The sequence below is a fragment of the Andrographis paniculata genome, unplaced genomic scaffold (genome assembly GCF_009805555.1).
Source record: "Andrographis paniculata isolate CXL003 unplaced genomic scaffold, ASM980555v1 Contig30END, whole genome shotgun sequence".
Classification (NCBI taxonomy): domain Eukaryota; kingdom Viridiplantae; phylum Streptophyta; class Magnoliopsida; order Lamiales; family Acanthaceae; genus Andrographis; species Andrographis paniculata.
Window position 1 is genome coordinate 3510261 of NW_026137563.1, and position 14095 is coordinate 3524355.

At 43.1% G+C, this 14095-nt stretch overlaps 5 protein-coding genes across 5 annotated transcripts; 2 read left to right on the forward strand and 3 right to left on the reverse strand.

Annotated features, from left to right (window-relative positions):
- The first annotated feature begins 774 nt into the window (after positions 1-774).
- Positions 775-2665, forward strand: LOC127246473 (F-box/kelch-repeat protein At3g06240-like). The gene is made up of 2 exons (XM_051267888.1): positions 775-999; positions 1263-2665. The coding sequence occupies exon 2, from the start codon at positions 1290-1292 to the stop codon at positions 2508-2510; it is 1221 nt and encodes a 406-aa protein (XP_051123845.1). The 5' UTR covers positions 775-999; positions 1263-1289; the 3' UTR covers positions 2511-2665.
- A 214-nt stretch (positions 2666-2879) lies between these two features.
- Positions 2880-3560, reverse strand: LOC127246475 (protein phosphatase 1 regulatory subunit INH3-like). Its single transcript, XM_051267891.1, has one exon. It carries the CDS (start codon positions 3445-3447, stop codon positions 3058-3060), a length of 390 nt encoding a protein of 129 aa, XP_051123848.1. The 5' UTR covers positions 3448-3560; the 3' UTR covers positions 2880-3057.
- Positions 3561-3676: 116 nt separating this feature from the next.
- LOC127246474 (adenylate kinase, chloroplastic) lies at positions 3677-6042 on the forward strand. The gene is made up of 7 exons (XM_051267889.1): positions 3677-4086; positions 4177-4275; positions 4777-4905; positions 5007-5141; positions 5319-5465; positions 5584-5658; positions 5758-6042. Exons 1-7 carry the CDS (start codon positions 3880-3882, stop codon positions 5860-5862), a joined length of 897 nt encoding a protein of 298 aa, XP_051123846.1. The 5' UTR covers positions 3677-3879; the 3' UTR covers positions 5863-6042.
- LOC127246471 (serine/threonine-protein kinase-like protein CCR4) lies at positions 5899-8706 on the reverse strand. The gene has a single exon (XM_051267886.1). The coding sequence runs from the start codon at positions 8497-8499 to the stop codon at positions 6142-6144; it is 2358 nt and encodes a 785-aa protein (XP_051123843.1). The 5' UTR covers positions 8500-8706; the 3' UTR covers positions 5899-6141.
- An 849-nt stretch (positions 8707-9555) lies between these two features.
- LOC127246470 (receptor protein-tyrosine kinase CEPR2-like) lies at positions 9556-13773 on the reverse strand. The gene is made up of 3 exons (XM_051267885.1): positions 13329-13773; positions 10147-12858; positions 9556-10071 (listed from the first exon to the last, which is right to left on the reverse strand). The coding sequence occupies exons 2-3, from the start codon at positions 12737-12739 to the stop codon at positions 9665-9667; spliced, it is 3000 nt and encodes a 999-aa protein (XP_051123842.1). The 5' UTR covers positions 12740-12858; positions 13329-13773; the 3' UTR covers positions 9556-9664.
- Between the last annotated feature and the right edge of the window lie 322 nt (positions 13774-14095).

Genomic DNA, 14095 nt, shown 5'->3' on the forward strand with positions numbered 1-14095 from the left:
GTTTGGGTTCCTGGGATTTGAACTTGAAGATGTGTGGTGAGAAAGATGGATCGGCAAAGTCTACAGATTTGGATCTTGTTGTGGTGTCCTTTGAAATTCTTGAGTAGCCGCCCCTCCTCATTTTGGTTGTAGAAACAGAGGAGCAAATGATGGTAGAAGAGAAGATGATGAATCTTGGGGATGGGATGGTCTAGAAAGAACCCTTGGAAGCTTATATAATAAATAGTAGCATCATATCATCTCATATCATAATGGGGTGTTTGACTGACTGGAAGTTGAGATAAATGAGGGATATGGACATGTGGGTGATCGATTGAAGGAACAAACGTGCGAGTTTCAGTGTGAGTAAGTTAAGGTAACATGTGATGGGGGTTATGTCTTGACTCTTGCAAGGGCAGGGGAGAGTTGCCTGTCTGGGTTCATTTTCACACATGCCTGCCTTTGTATGTATGTATGTGTATATATATATTATATATATCATGGCATGGCCATGCCCAACATCTATCTATCTATCTATCTATCAGGTTCATCAGATCAGATCAGATCAGATACCTTCTCAGAAATTGGAATCCCAAGACTTCACACAGTCAGTCTTCATTTGAAGAAGAAAAAGTATTTAAATGATTGATAATGTTTGGACTACTTTATACCATAGTCGGCCTAGCTTGGCTGAGGTGGCTCCGGCCCAATGCATGAGTCACTTTGATCCGGCCTTGGACTGAAAACGGATCCGAATGACCCGAATCCTGGATAGCAGAGAACTTGAACTTGAAGGAAGGAAGACCCATGCCATCTTGCCATATCAAGTCAATCCAAAGACGAAAACTTCAAGCTGTGCCAATTCCCCGATCCAGAGAGAGTGAGAGGTTCGGCGCTACCGCACAAAACACAAACATAATCTACTTTCTTTCTTCTGTGCAACAACCTCGAAATTTACGGGAGACTCCTTAATTCTTTGTTCACACGTTGTTCTTATGATCTCAAGCTGCCTGCAGAAAGGTAATTCCTTTTCATCTTTTTAATTTTAGTTTCGTGTATAGTCATCACCACAACTCTGTTGTCTCAAAGATTCTAAGGCGTGATGCGAGCAATTATGATCACATGCTCTGTTTTACTCTTCCAATTTTCCTTCTGCCTATTTGCCCGATGTGTTTCTAAATATGGAAAATTTTCCTTCCTGGACTGAACTTATTATCAGAAAAGAACAGCCCTACATATGCGTTTAATTTTCTCCAAGCTAAATTTTGTTTCATTTGTTAAAGGTCACTGAGGTACAAAGCTCACCGAGTATGGCTGAAAACATAACAAAGTTGAAAAGGGAGCTTGAGGAAAACCAGAAGAAACATCACTGTGGTAAAGAGACGCAGCTTAGTCTCGTTGCTGTGTCTTATCTCCCCAAGGACTGTGTTTTTAACACCATTGTCCGGCTGCCACTTGAATCCATACACGCATCCATGTTTGTTTGCAAGATCTGGTATGGGATTGTTAACAGTCCCTCCTTCATTCATGCTCATCTAAAACGATCGGATACGGGATTAGTATTCTTGACACCGGTCAGAAATTGCCTTCCGTCTGCAAAAACCATTTTCTCCGTGGAATCCAAGGTGTCAGAGCTACTTTCCTTGCCAGTGCACCAGTGGCCGCTGATAGACCCTCCTCGACTGTACTACATGAAGTTCATAGAAATCAAAGATGGCAAAAGCACAGTTAAAGAGTATAATACATCTTGTATGGGCAATATTAGGGCAACCTGCAATGGTTTGATCATTCTTGAACACCATACGAAGAGCGGAGGATTGGTCCTTATGAACACTGTAACTAGAGAGCTGAAACCAATCCCTTTGGGAACAAGGTCTTCTCCACATCAAGAATCATACGGCTTGGCATTTTGCCATGTGCTGGGGGTGTATAAACTGGTGCACTTGTTCCTGGACAAGTTAAGATATGTTGAATGTGAGATTATGGACATCGGGAATGGATCATGGAGATGGAGAGCAGTGGATGGACCAGCTTTCGGAGTATTTGGTTGGTTAGGTTATCAGCCAGTTTTCACTATAGGAGCTCTGCATTGGATCCCAAATATTGATGTTAATGAGTATATGGTGTCATTGGCACTTGATGATGAGAAGTTTGTCAAAACCCCGTTACCAAGTAGTTGCGGAATTCATGACCGGATCATTGAAATGAGCTGCTTTCTTGGTTTTGTGACGCGACAAGACACAGACAGGATCATCGTGTGGATCTTGAGGAGTTTAAGTGATGGTGTTTGGGAACAACAGTATACCATCAGCGTGGAAAGCTCCTGGCAGAGTATGGTTCCACTTTATTGCAAGGGGATTTACGGTGAAATTATTTTCAGGTGCAAGGATGACGATCTGTATGTTTACGACTACTGCTTGCAACTTGTGAGGAAGGTTGAGGATGAAAAGCAACGGTCCCTACCCTTGGCTAATCACTGTTATCCTCATGTAAACAGTCTCATCTCATGGAAGATCAAGGCAGAAGAATGAGAAAGGGCAATATCTATGAACATTGTAGGTTTATGCATCATTTTGTAGTTGAAGCTCTAACTACTACTACATCATTTGTGTGGATATGCTCCCTCCCAAATGGCACATTTACCTTATAAGAAATAACAATCTGCAAAATTTGGACCAAGCTCAAACCAGACCAGCCGGATTTCCAGACCAATATGAATATGAATACAACTACTTGCACATACTAAGGTTGTCTATATTCTGCACCATTTATAGAAAGAAACAAATGGATCGGATAAATAGCCAATTCATCAATAAACCACCCTCATGGCATACAATCATTTTCAAGCAACACCATTGGAATTTGAATCTTGTTTGCAGGACCTGAAGACTCAAGACAGGTAAAAAGATCAATGATTCCAATTATAGTATATCCCATTTTTTTGTACTGTGATCAAACTCCAACAATTACAGATAGCCACCAAAGATCACCAATATGGTAATGAACCGAACTCAAAGTCCATTAAACTATTACAAGAATCTAATGAGATCGACCATAACTAATCCACTAAAGATTCACTCATGGAACACGGTAACAGTTTCCCTCGCCGCCATGATTGTGATTGTTCCGATCATGATTATATTTTCCACCACTCTCGCGATCGTGACAGCAGCCGTCGCCCTCGCCCTCCGAACCGGAATCATCCTCGTCGAAGGGCTTCTCCTTGTGAAAAATACAGCACTTCTTCGAGCTTTTCTTATTCATAAACTCGTTGTCCACCGTCCCTTCCTTCCACGACACCCTCTTTCTCGGAGGCTTCAGCTTCAACACCAAAGAATCGGTAATTTGCGGCTGCTGATCAGAAGATGACGAAGCATTCTCAAGGGTTACGGTGGCGGTCGCCGTGGCTGCAGCTGGCGCGGTGGACGGCGAGGGGATCAATGACCTGGTGCGGCTCGATCTCATCATAGTCGCTGGTTAGGGCTGCCACAAAATTGAATTTTCATAGCCGGTGGGTTTTGTCATCGCCAAATAAATACATGGTCGTGGAACAGGTGGGGTGGATTAAGTTGATCATTTAATTGAGTGTAAATAGTTATTTTAACTCCACCGTTGATATATCAAATGAGGAAAATGTACTTTTTATTATTATTTTTACGTTTTATATTTACGAGTGCAATTTTATTAGTGCGACCCGGTTGGGTAAGGACCGGCCAATTGTAGTCGACGGTCAAGGTGGACCGGTTCCCACCTAATCTGGCCGTCAAATTACCCTACGGCGTCACCGAAGTTCGATTCTTGGTCCTTTCCTTCCCCGTCCTTTTCTCGTGGAATCCATCGGAGCATCGTAGATTTCGGCAGGAAGTGAAATCGTGGAAGGACGCTTCGAGGCAGGAAAATATGGCTTCTTGCAGCTGTTATGCTCTGGCTTCTCCATCTGCATCCATCAATTCAACCAAGCCCCGGCGTCCCTCTCCCAATGACCTTCTTCCTGCTTCAAGAGTTTCGTCATTTAAATCAAAGCCCCCCCATTTTCCTCTTCATCTAGACCAGAATCTGTCGGACAACAACTATTTTAGGAAATCGAAAGTTGCTCATGATTTTATGGTGATGTTCCCTTTAGGAGTGGAGTATGAATAATAGCAACTTTTGTAATGTATTTTCTTCATTGGATTTGATTTTGTCCTCTCTCGGCAGGCTCTTGCGTCAGGGGGAAATTCTGAGCCTTTGAAGGTAATGATATCGGGAGCTCCTGCTTCTGGCAAGGGAACTCAATGCGAACTTATTACTAAGAAGGTAACAAATTTTGTTCATTGGATTTAATTATTGCAATTTAAGAATATAGAATAGAATGTTTCGGGCAAGTTCTTTTTTGTGGCTAGTTGAAGATCCTGGTTTATGCTTTTTTGATGAGTAGAATTCGTCCTTCAGTTTATTCTTATTTTTATGGAGCTGATGAGAAATTAGTATGTTCTCAGGTTATTTGATATTGATATTGCGTACGAAGATATTTAGTGTCTTGTTTTATTTTCTCTAAATTGATTACTAATCTTAAATAATTGCCAGACACATGGAATTAAGGCCTATTCCTGCAGGAATTCTTGGTGCAACTTTTTTTTTTTCAAGTATAATAGTAGCTTATTAAAATAGGTTACTATCATTTCCTTAACGCTCTAGATTCAAATAAGGTAAAAGATATGATAAAACTCCTAGTGATAAATTGTTGTTCTTTGTTTGCTCTTGTTTATATTCCTAGTTTGTAAATCATATGGCCAAGCGCATAATTTTCTCTTGCAGTTTGATTTAGTGCACGTAGCTGCTGGAGATCTTCTCAGGGCTGAAATTGCTGCTGGAACAGAGAATGGGAAACGAGCCAAGGAATTTATGGAGAAGGGGCAGCTCGTCCCAGATGAAATAGTTGTTGTGGTAGGTTTGTGCCTTCTTAGTATAATATTAGTATAAACTCCAATGGGTTGGTGGTAAAAGATACACAATGCTCACACTTATCTGTTGCTCTTCAACGGTAGATGGTAAAGGAACGTTTATCAATGCAAGATTGTCTAGAGAATGGGTGGCTTTTGGATGGATATCCAAGGAGTGTATCCCAAGCTACTGGTCTCAAGACATTTGGGTTTGAACCAGATGCATTCATTCTTCTTGAAGTGAGTTTCTGCTGTTGGTCTTGGTATTGAATAATACATGAATGATTCATTCCCTTTTGTTGAATCCTTTTGGATTGTTTCACAACATAGGTCTGTAATTGTATTATTCTCACTTTTTTGATTTACCTTTAGTTGAAATAACTAAATGCATTACACAAAACAACAATTTGCTGAAAGGTCCCTGAAGACATCCTTGTTGAGAGAGTTGTTGGCCGAAGACTAGATCCTGTTACGGGGAGGATATATCATCTTAAATACTCACCTCCAGAAACTGAAGAAATTGCTGCAAGATTGACTCAACGGTTTGACGACACTGAAGAAAAGGCACATTTGCTTTACTCTTCTATTTGAAAAGTATCAGAACCAATATGGTTATCTTTCTGAATGTTATTTAGCCCGCAACTCTGATTTGGTATGTTGGTAATGATCTCTTCTAATTCAGGTTAAGTTGCGTCTGCTCACTCATAACAGTAATGTGGAAGCAGTGCTATCCTTGTATGAAAACATAACAGTGAGAGTACGTAAATATATACTCCCTTTTTGCAATTGCTGATGTTGTTCACTTTCTGATGGTTGGAAACATATACGTATTATGCATTCTTTCCTTTGGTTGCAGGTGGATGGAAGTCTTCCCAAAGAAGAGGTCTTTGCTGAAATTGACAGTATTTTGACAGAGCTTATTAAGAAAAAGGAGACCACATTTGATTCACTCTCCACATAGCACAAGCTCAATTAGGAAGTGCGGATAATAACGGAGTTACTGCAAAGCCGGAGGTAAACATGTTTCATTGATCAGATGTCGAGGGAATACAAAGAATACCTCCCCATTGTACACGAATGTGTCACTTTATGCAAAATTGGAATGAGTTCATCAATAATACATGCGGAAGCTATTTGTGCATTTAGTAAGGTGTCTCAAATATATACTCCTATTCTCTAAATATGTTGCTCCAATTGTTAAATGAAATGAATTTTGTGGGATTTGTTTAACTTTACAATGCTACAAAGATGAGCTACTGGTGGACCGAGACAAAGTTTGGGGTGCCAAGCACACTTCCAAAGCTTTGTCTAGGCCATTTACGACCTCGCTCATTGTTGGCCTGTTTCTTCCCTCCGGCATCACACAGTCCACAGCCAAATATCCTACATGGGCCACTGCCTCGATCTCAAACGGTGTTGGCGGGGGCACCCTCTGATCCAATACCCTGTGTATGTCATCCTGGATTATGTAAGGTACAACATAGTCCACTACATTTCTTGGCACACCATTCTCATTCTTATGAATTGCTTTGCATCCAGAGAGCAGCTCCAGCAGCACTATACCGAAGCTGTAAACATCGCTCTTGGTTGTTAACAGCTGCAGTCTGTAGTACTCGGGGTCCATGTACCCCATTGTCCCTGCTGCGCGCAATGACATGTGAACATCTTCATCTTGCGGACCCATCAAGGAGAGGCCGAAGTCGGACACCTTGGCAGTCCATGTGGCATCGAGTAAGATGTTGGAGGACTTGATGTCTCGGTGTATGACCTGCGGCACAGCATACTCATGGAGGTACTCAATCCCTCGCGCTGCATCGAGTGCTACCTTAATTCTTGTAGCCCATGACATCAATGGGGAGGTTTCTAGCTTGTGGAGATGGTCGTAAAGTGTGCCGTTGTCCATGTACTCATAGACCAGCACTCGCTCATTGCTGTCCTCGCAGTAGCCCAACAACCTTACAAGATTCTTGTGATTCAGGCGGGACAGGAACTCGAGCTCGTTCAAGAATGCACTGTCCTTATCCTCTAGGCCGCGCTTGCCGGCCCCGGCAAGCGATGAGGATGCTGTGTTTTCAGCTCTCTTGATTGCAATTTCGCGCTCGTCTTCCAACTTAGCATGGTAGACTGATCCGAAGCTGCCGGTCCCAATCTTGCGGTCCTCTGAGAAGTTATCTGTGGCTTCGAGTAATATTTCCAGTGTAAACTCTTCCAGATGGCCGCCGTTCCCCATACTGATCAAATGGCTGAGCTTCTTTTCCAATTGTGGCAGGCTCGACTGAGGCTGAGCTCTTCGGCCACTCTGTGGCGCGGTATCCCCTTCGCCTTCTCCTTCTTCCAGGCGGCCCGAATCATGAATCCGGGTGCTTCTGATCTTGACATACCGGGGGAACAGGAATACACACAAGATGACCAATAATGAGACGCTTCCGAAACAGCCCACAACCATAAAGGCCACCATCTTGCGATCCCATTTTCCCTTGGGTCCTGGCGGTGGTGGTGGCGGTGGTGGTTGTGGTGATGGCGGCAGCAGCGGTGGTTCGGCAGGCTCTCGTGGCAGACAAGGCTGGCATATCATTTGTCCTTGGGGACAGTATTCAGCAAACTTGGGTAAAGGGGCACAAGCACAGTGGCTTGTGCAAGCACCCGGAACAATATCACCGAACACCAACATATTGGAATAGAAGGTGTTGTCGTCGCCCCAGCAGAAGAGAGAATAGTTGGACATAGCAACGCCACAAAAGACCCTTCTTTTGGCTTCGAGGGCGATAAAGGGCTCATTCCTCAGCGATTCAGGCAGCCTGAATAACCCATTTTCTCCCCAGCAAACCACTGTTCCATCGATGGACCTAATTGCACAGCTACGATTCTCCCCAGAGGCAACTGATGAGAACAAACCCTGTGGCGGCGTTTCGCCGATCGTGCTGCCCCAACACTCTAAACTGCCGTCAAAGGATACTGCACAGGCGTGTCGGAATCCGGCTCCGACCTTGCTGAAACTTCTTCCCTTGGGGACATTTACTGTGACGGCATTGTTGGGGCTTGTCGAAAAGCATCTGACTTGTTGGGAGTCTGACAAACCGCAGACGAAGTCCTCTCCCACGGAAAGGCTCGAGGAGAGATTCTGTGTAGGGAAGTTGTGATTGCGCCATTGCCAGCATTGGAGGGAGTTTGAGGTATTGACGAGACCACAAATATGGGAGTTTCCAGACTGCAATTCCTTCAAAACAGGGCCTGTGTAAATCCTTTTGTAAGCCGCGTTGTTTCCCAGAAGCGAAAACCTCCAGCAAACCATGACAGAGGATGAAGAAGAACGTGATGAACTCATGGCACAGAGGAAACCATTGCCGCCCACAATCCCAGAAATTGATGCGAATGGAGGATAAAGAGGAATCTGAATTCCCTGAGGGAAGCTTCTGCAAAGTAGGGAAGAATTAGAGCCTGGTCGGGTGAGTGCGCACACCAATGTCTGGTTGTGAATATTATTCTCAGAAATTGCAACAGTGGAAAGCGAATGAAGGGAGGGAAAGAGGGAGACGAGGGAAAGAGCCAGAAGCAGAACCAGAAAGGGAGAAGCAATTACACAAGGAATAGCAGCCATTGAAATGGTATCCAAGAAGCTACTGATCTCATGGTGGTGGTCTGGACAGGTGGAGGAGGAGGAGGAGGAGGGAGAAGCAAAACAATCAATAATAATTAATAGGAGAATGATTAGAAAAAGGAAAGGAGTTTTAAGGAAGGTGAGGGAAGATCAGAGGAAGAATCCACGGGGAAAGGGAAAGGGAAATACGTACGCGGTTTACAGCAAGTGTAAAGACCAAAGACTCAGTCCCCCAAATGAATACAAAAAAAGAATGTGAAGAATATATGGGCTGATGAATGAGGGAGGGAGCGCGTAGTCAAACACCACCACAGGCGGAATGAAACATACTACTTCTCCCGTCTTTGTCATGTCTGGTCTGTTTTTCATGCATTACATTGTAAGAATCTGAATCTGAACCATGGAAGGAAACCAAGGAGACGAGACAATTTCCCTTCCCTCCTTCAGTATACGTACGAACTCTCGATCATCTGATGTATCCGAGGCGAAGCGAGATCCGGTCTTGCCATAGTGAGCTTTGACTTGTGAATAACAGCTACCTTAGGTTGGTCTAATTTGACCTGGCAATATTCAGCAAAATTCCAAATAATAACTAATAATATACAATAATAGTATCACACTTGATCCCATCCCATGACGTGTTACAACCGACTTCTGATCGTACTAAAAATGTTCAAAAATAATGTTGAGGTTGAAGTTGATATTGACTTTAGATCGATACTCCCTCCTTCGCTCCCATCAGATGGTTTGAAATCATTTGAAAAGGTCCTTTGCACCCTTTCAACCTGAAAATTTGATGGATAAGCAAAGGGAGGGGTTTCAAATCATTTGAAAATGCACACCAACTAAACCTAATCAACCACCAAATTAAAAACATTAATATATGTAACTAGCTGTAAGATAAATAAAAAATTGAATTGGGGTTCATTCCTCATTGCAACAGAAGTTGCCGTTGGTGTTCCAAATTCCACTGTTTTATTTTAACCACCCATCAGTTTGTTGATATTTTCACTAGAATCAGGGAGGGCAGGCCACACTATTGATTGATTAGTCAAATTACCAATACAAGATAGATTCCCCTGAACTTAACTGAGTGACATTACATACATACATACATACATCTTTCAATTGTTGTCTTGACTTGCATGATTAATAACTGATCAAATTACACGTCGTGAAGTGAAGAATTGATTAACATAGCTGAGGGTGATGGGGGCTTTCCATCTTCCTTGGAATTATTGCAGCAGTGCTCAGTCTCAGCCTCTGCATCAGTCAGCATTTTCACCACTTCTTTCATGCTCGGCCTCAAATTTGGAAGCTTAGTAGTACAGAGTGTAGCAATCCGCAACACCTTTATCATGCTCTCCTCCACTAGCTCCGGAACTACTTTGGGATCGAGGACTTTCGCCACGCTTTCCCTGCTGTTCAGATGAGTCGAAACCCAGTACACGATGTCCTTCCCTTCCCCATACCCGTCCTCTATCGGCCTCCTTCCTGTCACCAGTTCCAGCAGCACCACACCAAAGCTGTACACGTCGCTTTTCTCAGTAAGCTTGAGGGAGTAGGCCATTTCTGCGCACGCTAGTCTATGAGTGTCACGAAATGTAGCTAATGAACACGAACTGAGTTTCTTGAGGATTAACTTACCAGGTGCAATGTAGCCATGAGTGCCAGCGAATGAAAAAGAGCTCATATCTGATCCTCCAGGAGAGACCAGATCAGCTACTCTTGCCACGCCAAAATCAGCAATCTTTGCTTCGTAATCCTCATCAAGCAATATGTTGGTCGACTTGATGTCTCTGTGGATAATTGGCGGGCTGCAGTCGTGGTGTAAATATGCGATCCCTTTTGCTGCCCCAAGCGCAATTTTATGCCTTTGGTACCAATCCAGCTCTGGCTTTCCAACTTTAATTTCTCGATGCAGCGCCTGGTAAAGATTGCCATTCGCCATGTATTCAAGTATCAGAAAGTTTGAACCTTCTTTGATCAGACAGGCATACAGCTTTACTATGTTCCTGTGCCTGATTTTTCCCAGGATGTCCATTTCTGCTGCCATGAGCTTCACCGTGTTTCCCTTCCACAGCTGCTTCACCGCGACTGTTCCACATCCTTTCTTCAAATCCAGGCGATAAACTTTCCCGGTGCTTCCACTACCGATCAAATTATCCTCCGGTAGATCACATATTTCCTCAGCATCAAACTCCACCTTCTGGAAGCTCTCGAGCTTCCAGTTTGCATCTAAGCCCTTTCCACCTCCCGGATTCTGTGTTACTTCATGAGTTTGCTTGAAGCTCCTGTAACTAACGAACAATAAACCGCCTAAAACGACCACCAGAGCCACCATTATAACAGAGAACAGAGCTACTTTCCCTTTCATGAAACTCTTGCCATCACTCTTGGCATCACAGATTCTCAATCCTGAGTTTATGAGCTGTCTTCTGCTGCCATTGTCGTCGATGCAGAGACCGTTGTTTCCAACCAATGCCTCATGGCCAGCCACTCTGAGAAAATATGGTGGCACTCTCCCTGACAGGAAGTTATTCGACAGATCAACCAAAGACAGCCTCAGCTTGTCGTAGTTTCCTGGAATTGATCCCGTGAGATGGTTTCTTGAAAGATTCAATGAGTTCAGCGAGGTCATTTCAGAGAAACGAGCAGGAATACCACCACTGAGAGAATTCGAAGCAAGATTCAAATCCACCAGATTCTTGCAGTCTGCCAATTCCGAAGGTATCGATCCAACAAAAGCATTTCCTTCCAAATGCAGAGATGTTATCTGCTTCAAAGCCCCAATCTCTGATGGGATTCTCCCGGAGAAACTATTATTGTCCAAGTAAATTTTTTGCATCTGTGCAAGTTTGCCAATCTCTTTAGGCAGCTCTCCTGAAAACTTGTTGTTGGACAACGTTAGCTCATTCAGGCGCAGGGATTCCCCAAGCCCCGGTGATACCCCTCCAGTGAATTCATTATCACTGAAATCCATCACCTGCACATCAGGAAGTGCCCAAACTCCATCAGGAATCACTCCATTAAGGTGATTCTTGCTAACCCTCAATCTTTGGAGAGAACGGCATTCGGCGTAAGTCTCTGGAAAACCGCCTGAAAAATTATTATCCAAAGCAAGCAAATTAATCAGATTCCTATTCTGGCACAAGTACTTGGGAAATGGTCCGGAGAATTTGTTTTCTGAAATGTCGATGCTGCTCAGCGGGGAGAAGCGGCCGAGATTCTGTGGAATCTCTCCTGTAAACCTGTTTCCGTACACAGAAAGGGCAATGAGATGCTCCATGCTGCCAAAACCAGCTGGAATTTCTCCAGAGAAGTTGTTTTTGTATAATTGAAATACAGTCAGTTGCTTCAAATCGCCAATCCCGTTGGGGATTGTTCCGTGCATTTGGTTTCCTGATATATCAAACTCCTGAAGAAGGGTCAAATCTGCGAGTCCCGGTGGGATTTCACCTGCCAAATTGTTGCCATAAAGCTCAATCTTGAACAACTTCTTCAACTTGATGATCCACTTGGGGAAATCCCCTGATAGTTTATTCAAGCACATGTCCAGTGTTCCCAATTCCTTCAATTCCGAGATTGATTCAGGGATCTCACCCTTCAAGTTTGAATTAGCCAAGTAAAGCCAGTACAAGTTCTTCAAATTAGCAAGGGATTCAGGGATTCCACCCTTGTCGAAATTGTTATCACCCAGACCTAAATAAACCAGGCGAGTCAGATTTCCTACCCAGCCCGGGAATTCTCCAGAAAGGTTGTTATCGGATAAGTCGAGAACCTCCAGGTTTGAGAGGTTGGACATGTCAGGAATGCTGCCATTCAAATAGTTATCGGAAAAATTGAGTACTTTGAGGTTTGTGCATTTTCTCAAATCACTTGGAAGAATCCCTGACAGATTGTTTGAAGGCATCACCAAAGAAGTGAGATTATGCAGCTGGGAAAGTGACGACGATATCCCTCCCGACAGGGATTTACCGTCCAGTGAAATTTCAGTCACCAAACCCGACCCAGGATCGCAAGTGACTCCGTAGAATCCGCACGGAGATTCGGAATCTCTCCATGATTCCAAGTAGTTCAATGGATCGATGAGCTGTTTCTTGAATTCCAGCAAAGCCGTCGTCTCCGGCTTCAGGCCGATCGACAATTGAAAACCGGGGAGGAAAATCAAGAAAATGATTAGAGTTAGGTGGGAAGATGAATCGGACGGTCTGGCCATTTGGGAAGATTGTAGGGGCATAGGAGTCTATTCACAGGGAGACACATATCCACTGAGGATCTCCATTATTGTCATGGGTGTCCGTCCATTCCTGGCTGAGCTACAGCCTACAGTTGTGCTTACAGTAGCAGACAAAACCACTGCACCGCAATAAATACGTAAATTGGGTTATTCTATTCTACTTTCTAATCTGCAAGTATTGCACAAACAAAACCAGCTCAGAGCTAACTAATATAGAAATGATTGTAACAGCAGAATGTCTTCCTATTAATTGTAAACATGATTATATTAATTTCTCGATTTCTGGTCTTCCAGCAAGACAGGGATAATCCAACTGTATGAGTATGATGCTTATGTTTAGTTGGGGGATTATTACTACGTAACGAAGCAACCCTCTAATATGTCTCCCTTCAAAGCAACTCCAACTCAACTGGACTAAAGAACAGGCGAAAATAGCTATCAATCTGGATTAATCATATCATGGTTGTTGAACTAATTGGAGAGTCTGAGATTGCAAGTAAGCAGCATATATGCAGAGACACTCAGATTACATGCTCATAGCTTCTCCTAAATTAGTTATAAAAAAAGCAGAAAAAACAAACCCAATTACCTGAGCAGAAAAAAGTTCCGGTCTGTTATCGATTAGAACGAAGCTCCAACACTAAATAAAAGCTCAAGCTTTTTCTCCCAGGAATCGCCAACAGCTTCGGAATCTTTAGGATGTACAAGAACTCAAGAAGAATATGTAAACTCGTTGAGATACTGAATAAATCCCACAAAGGGTCATAAAAGCAGCAAGAATTAATTAGCTATTAATCCTCCAAACTGTGAAGTGGAAGAAAAAGAAAACGGGGGGGTGGTGGGGTGGGGGTTAAAGAAACCTTTGGTTATTGATTTCTTCTCCGAAAGAGATGGGAGGAGGATGAATACGAAGTATGAAGGAAGGGAGGGTCATTAATTAATGGGGATTTGTTAATTTGTTCATGGAATGTGAAAGGTGAGTGGAGGAGGAGCTAAATGATTAGACAAAAGACAAAAGACGGACAGAGAGAAGATAAGGAGACCTATCATGCACATATCATGATGCATATAAGTATATATATTTATATGTGTATGTGACGATGAAAATCTGAGTACAGACACCATGAGCTGTATGTATGCGTCTATATCTATATCTATATCTATATCTATATATGTGATATGTTTAATTTACGTATGGTTGAGGTAAATTAATGGCAAATACGAATAGGATGAATATTATATTGGGAATTCGAGTATTGGAATCACATGCAATGCAGACACACCAAAGCAAAGAGCACAAAAAGAAGAAAAGCCAATTGGTGATTTTGATTGATTATATATTAATTATTGGGATGG

Coding starts and splice junctions, on each gene's coding strand:
- LOC127246473 (XM_051267888.1), top strand. CDS start 1,290: ATGGCTGAAAACATAACAAAGTTGAAAAGGGAGCTTGAGGAAAACCAG.
- LOC127246475 (XM_051267891.1), bottom strand. CDS start 3,447: ATGATGAGATCGAGCCGCACCAGGTCATTGATCCCCTCGCCGTCCACC.
- LOC127246474 (XM_051267889.1), top strand. CDS start 3,880: ATGGCTTCTTGCAGCTGTTATGCTCTGGCTTCTCCATCTGCATCCATC. Junction 4,906..5,006: donor CAGATGAAATAGTTGTTGTG/GTAGGTTTGTGC, acceptor CTTCAACGGTAG/ATGGTAAAGGAACGTTTATC. Junction 5,142..5,318: donor ATGCATTCATTCTTCTTGAA/GTGAGTTTCTGC, acceptor ATTTGCTGAAAG/GTCCCTGAAGACATCCTTGT.
- LOC127246471 (XM_051267886.1), bottom strand. CDS start 8,499: ATGGCTGCTATTCCTTGTGTAATTGCTTCTCCCTTTCTGGTTCTGCTT.
- LOC127246470 (XM_051267885.1), bottom strand. CDS start 12,739: ATGCCCCTACAATCTTCCCAAATGGCCAGACCGTCCGATTCATCTTCC. Junction 10,072..10,146: donor TCATGGCTACATTGCACCTG/GTAAGTTAATCC, acceptor TAGCGTGCGCAG/AAATGGCCTACTCCCTCAAG.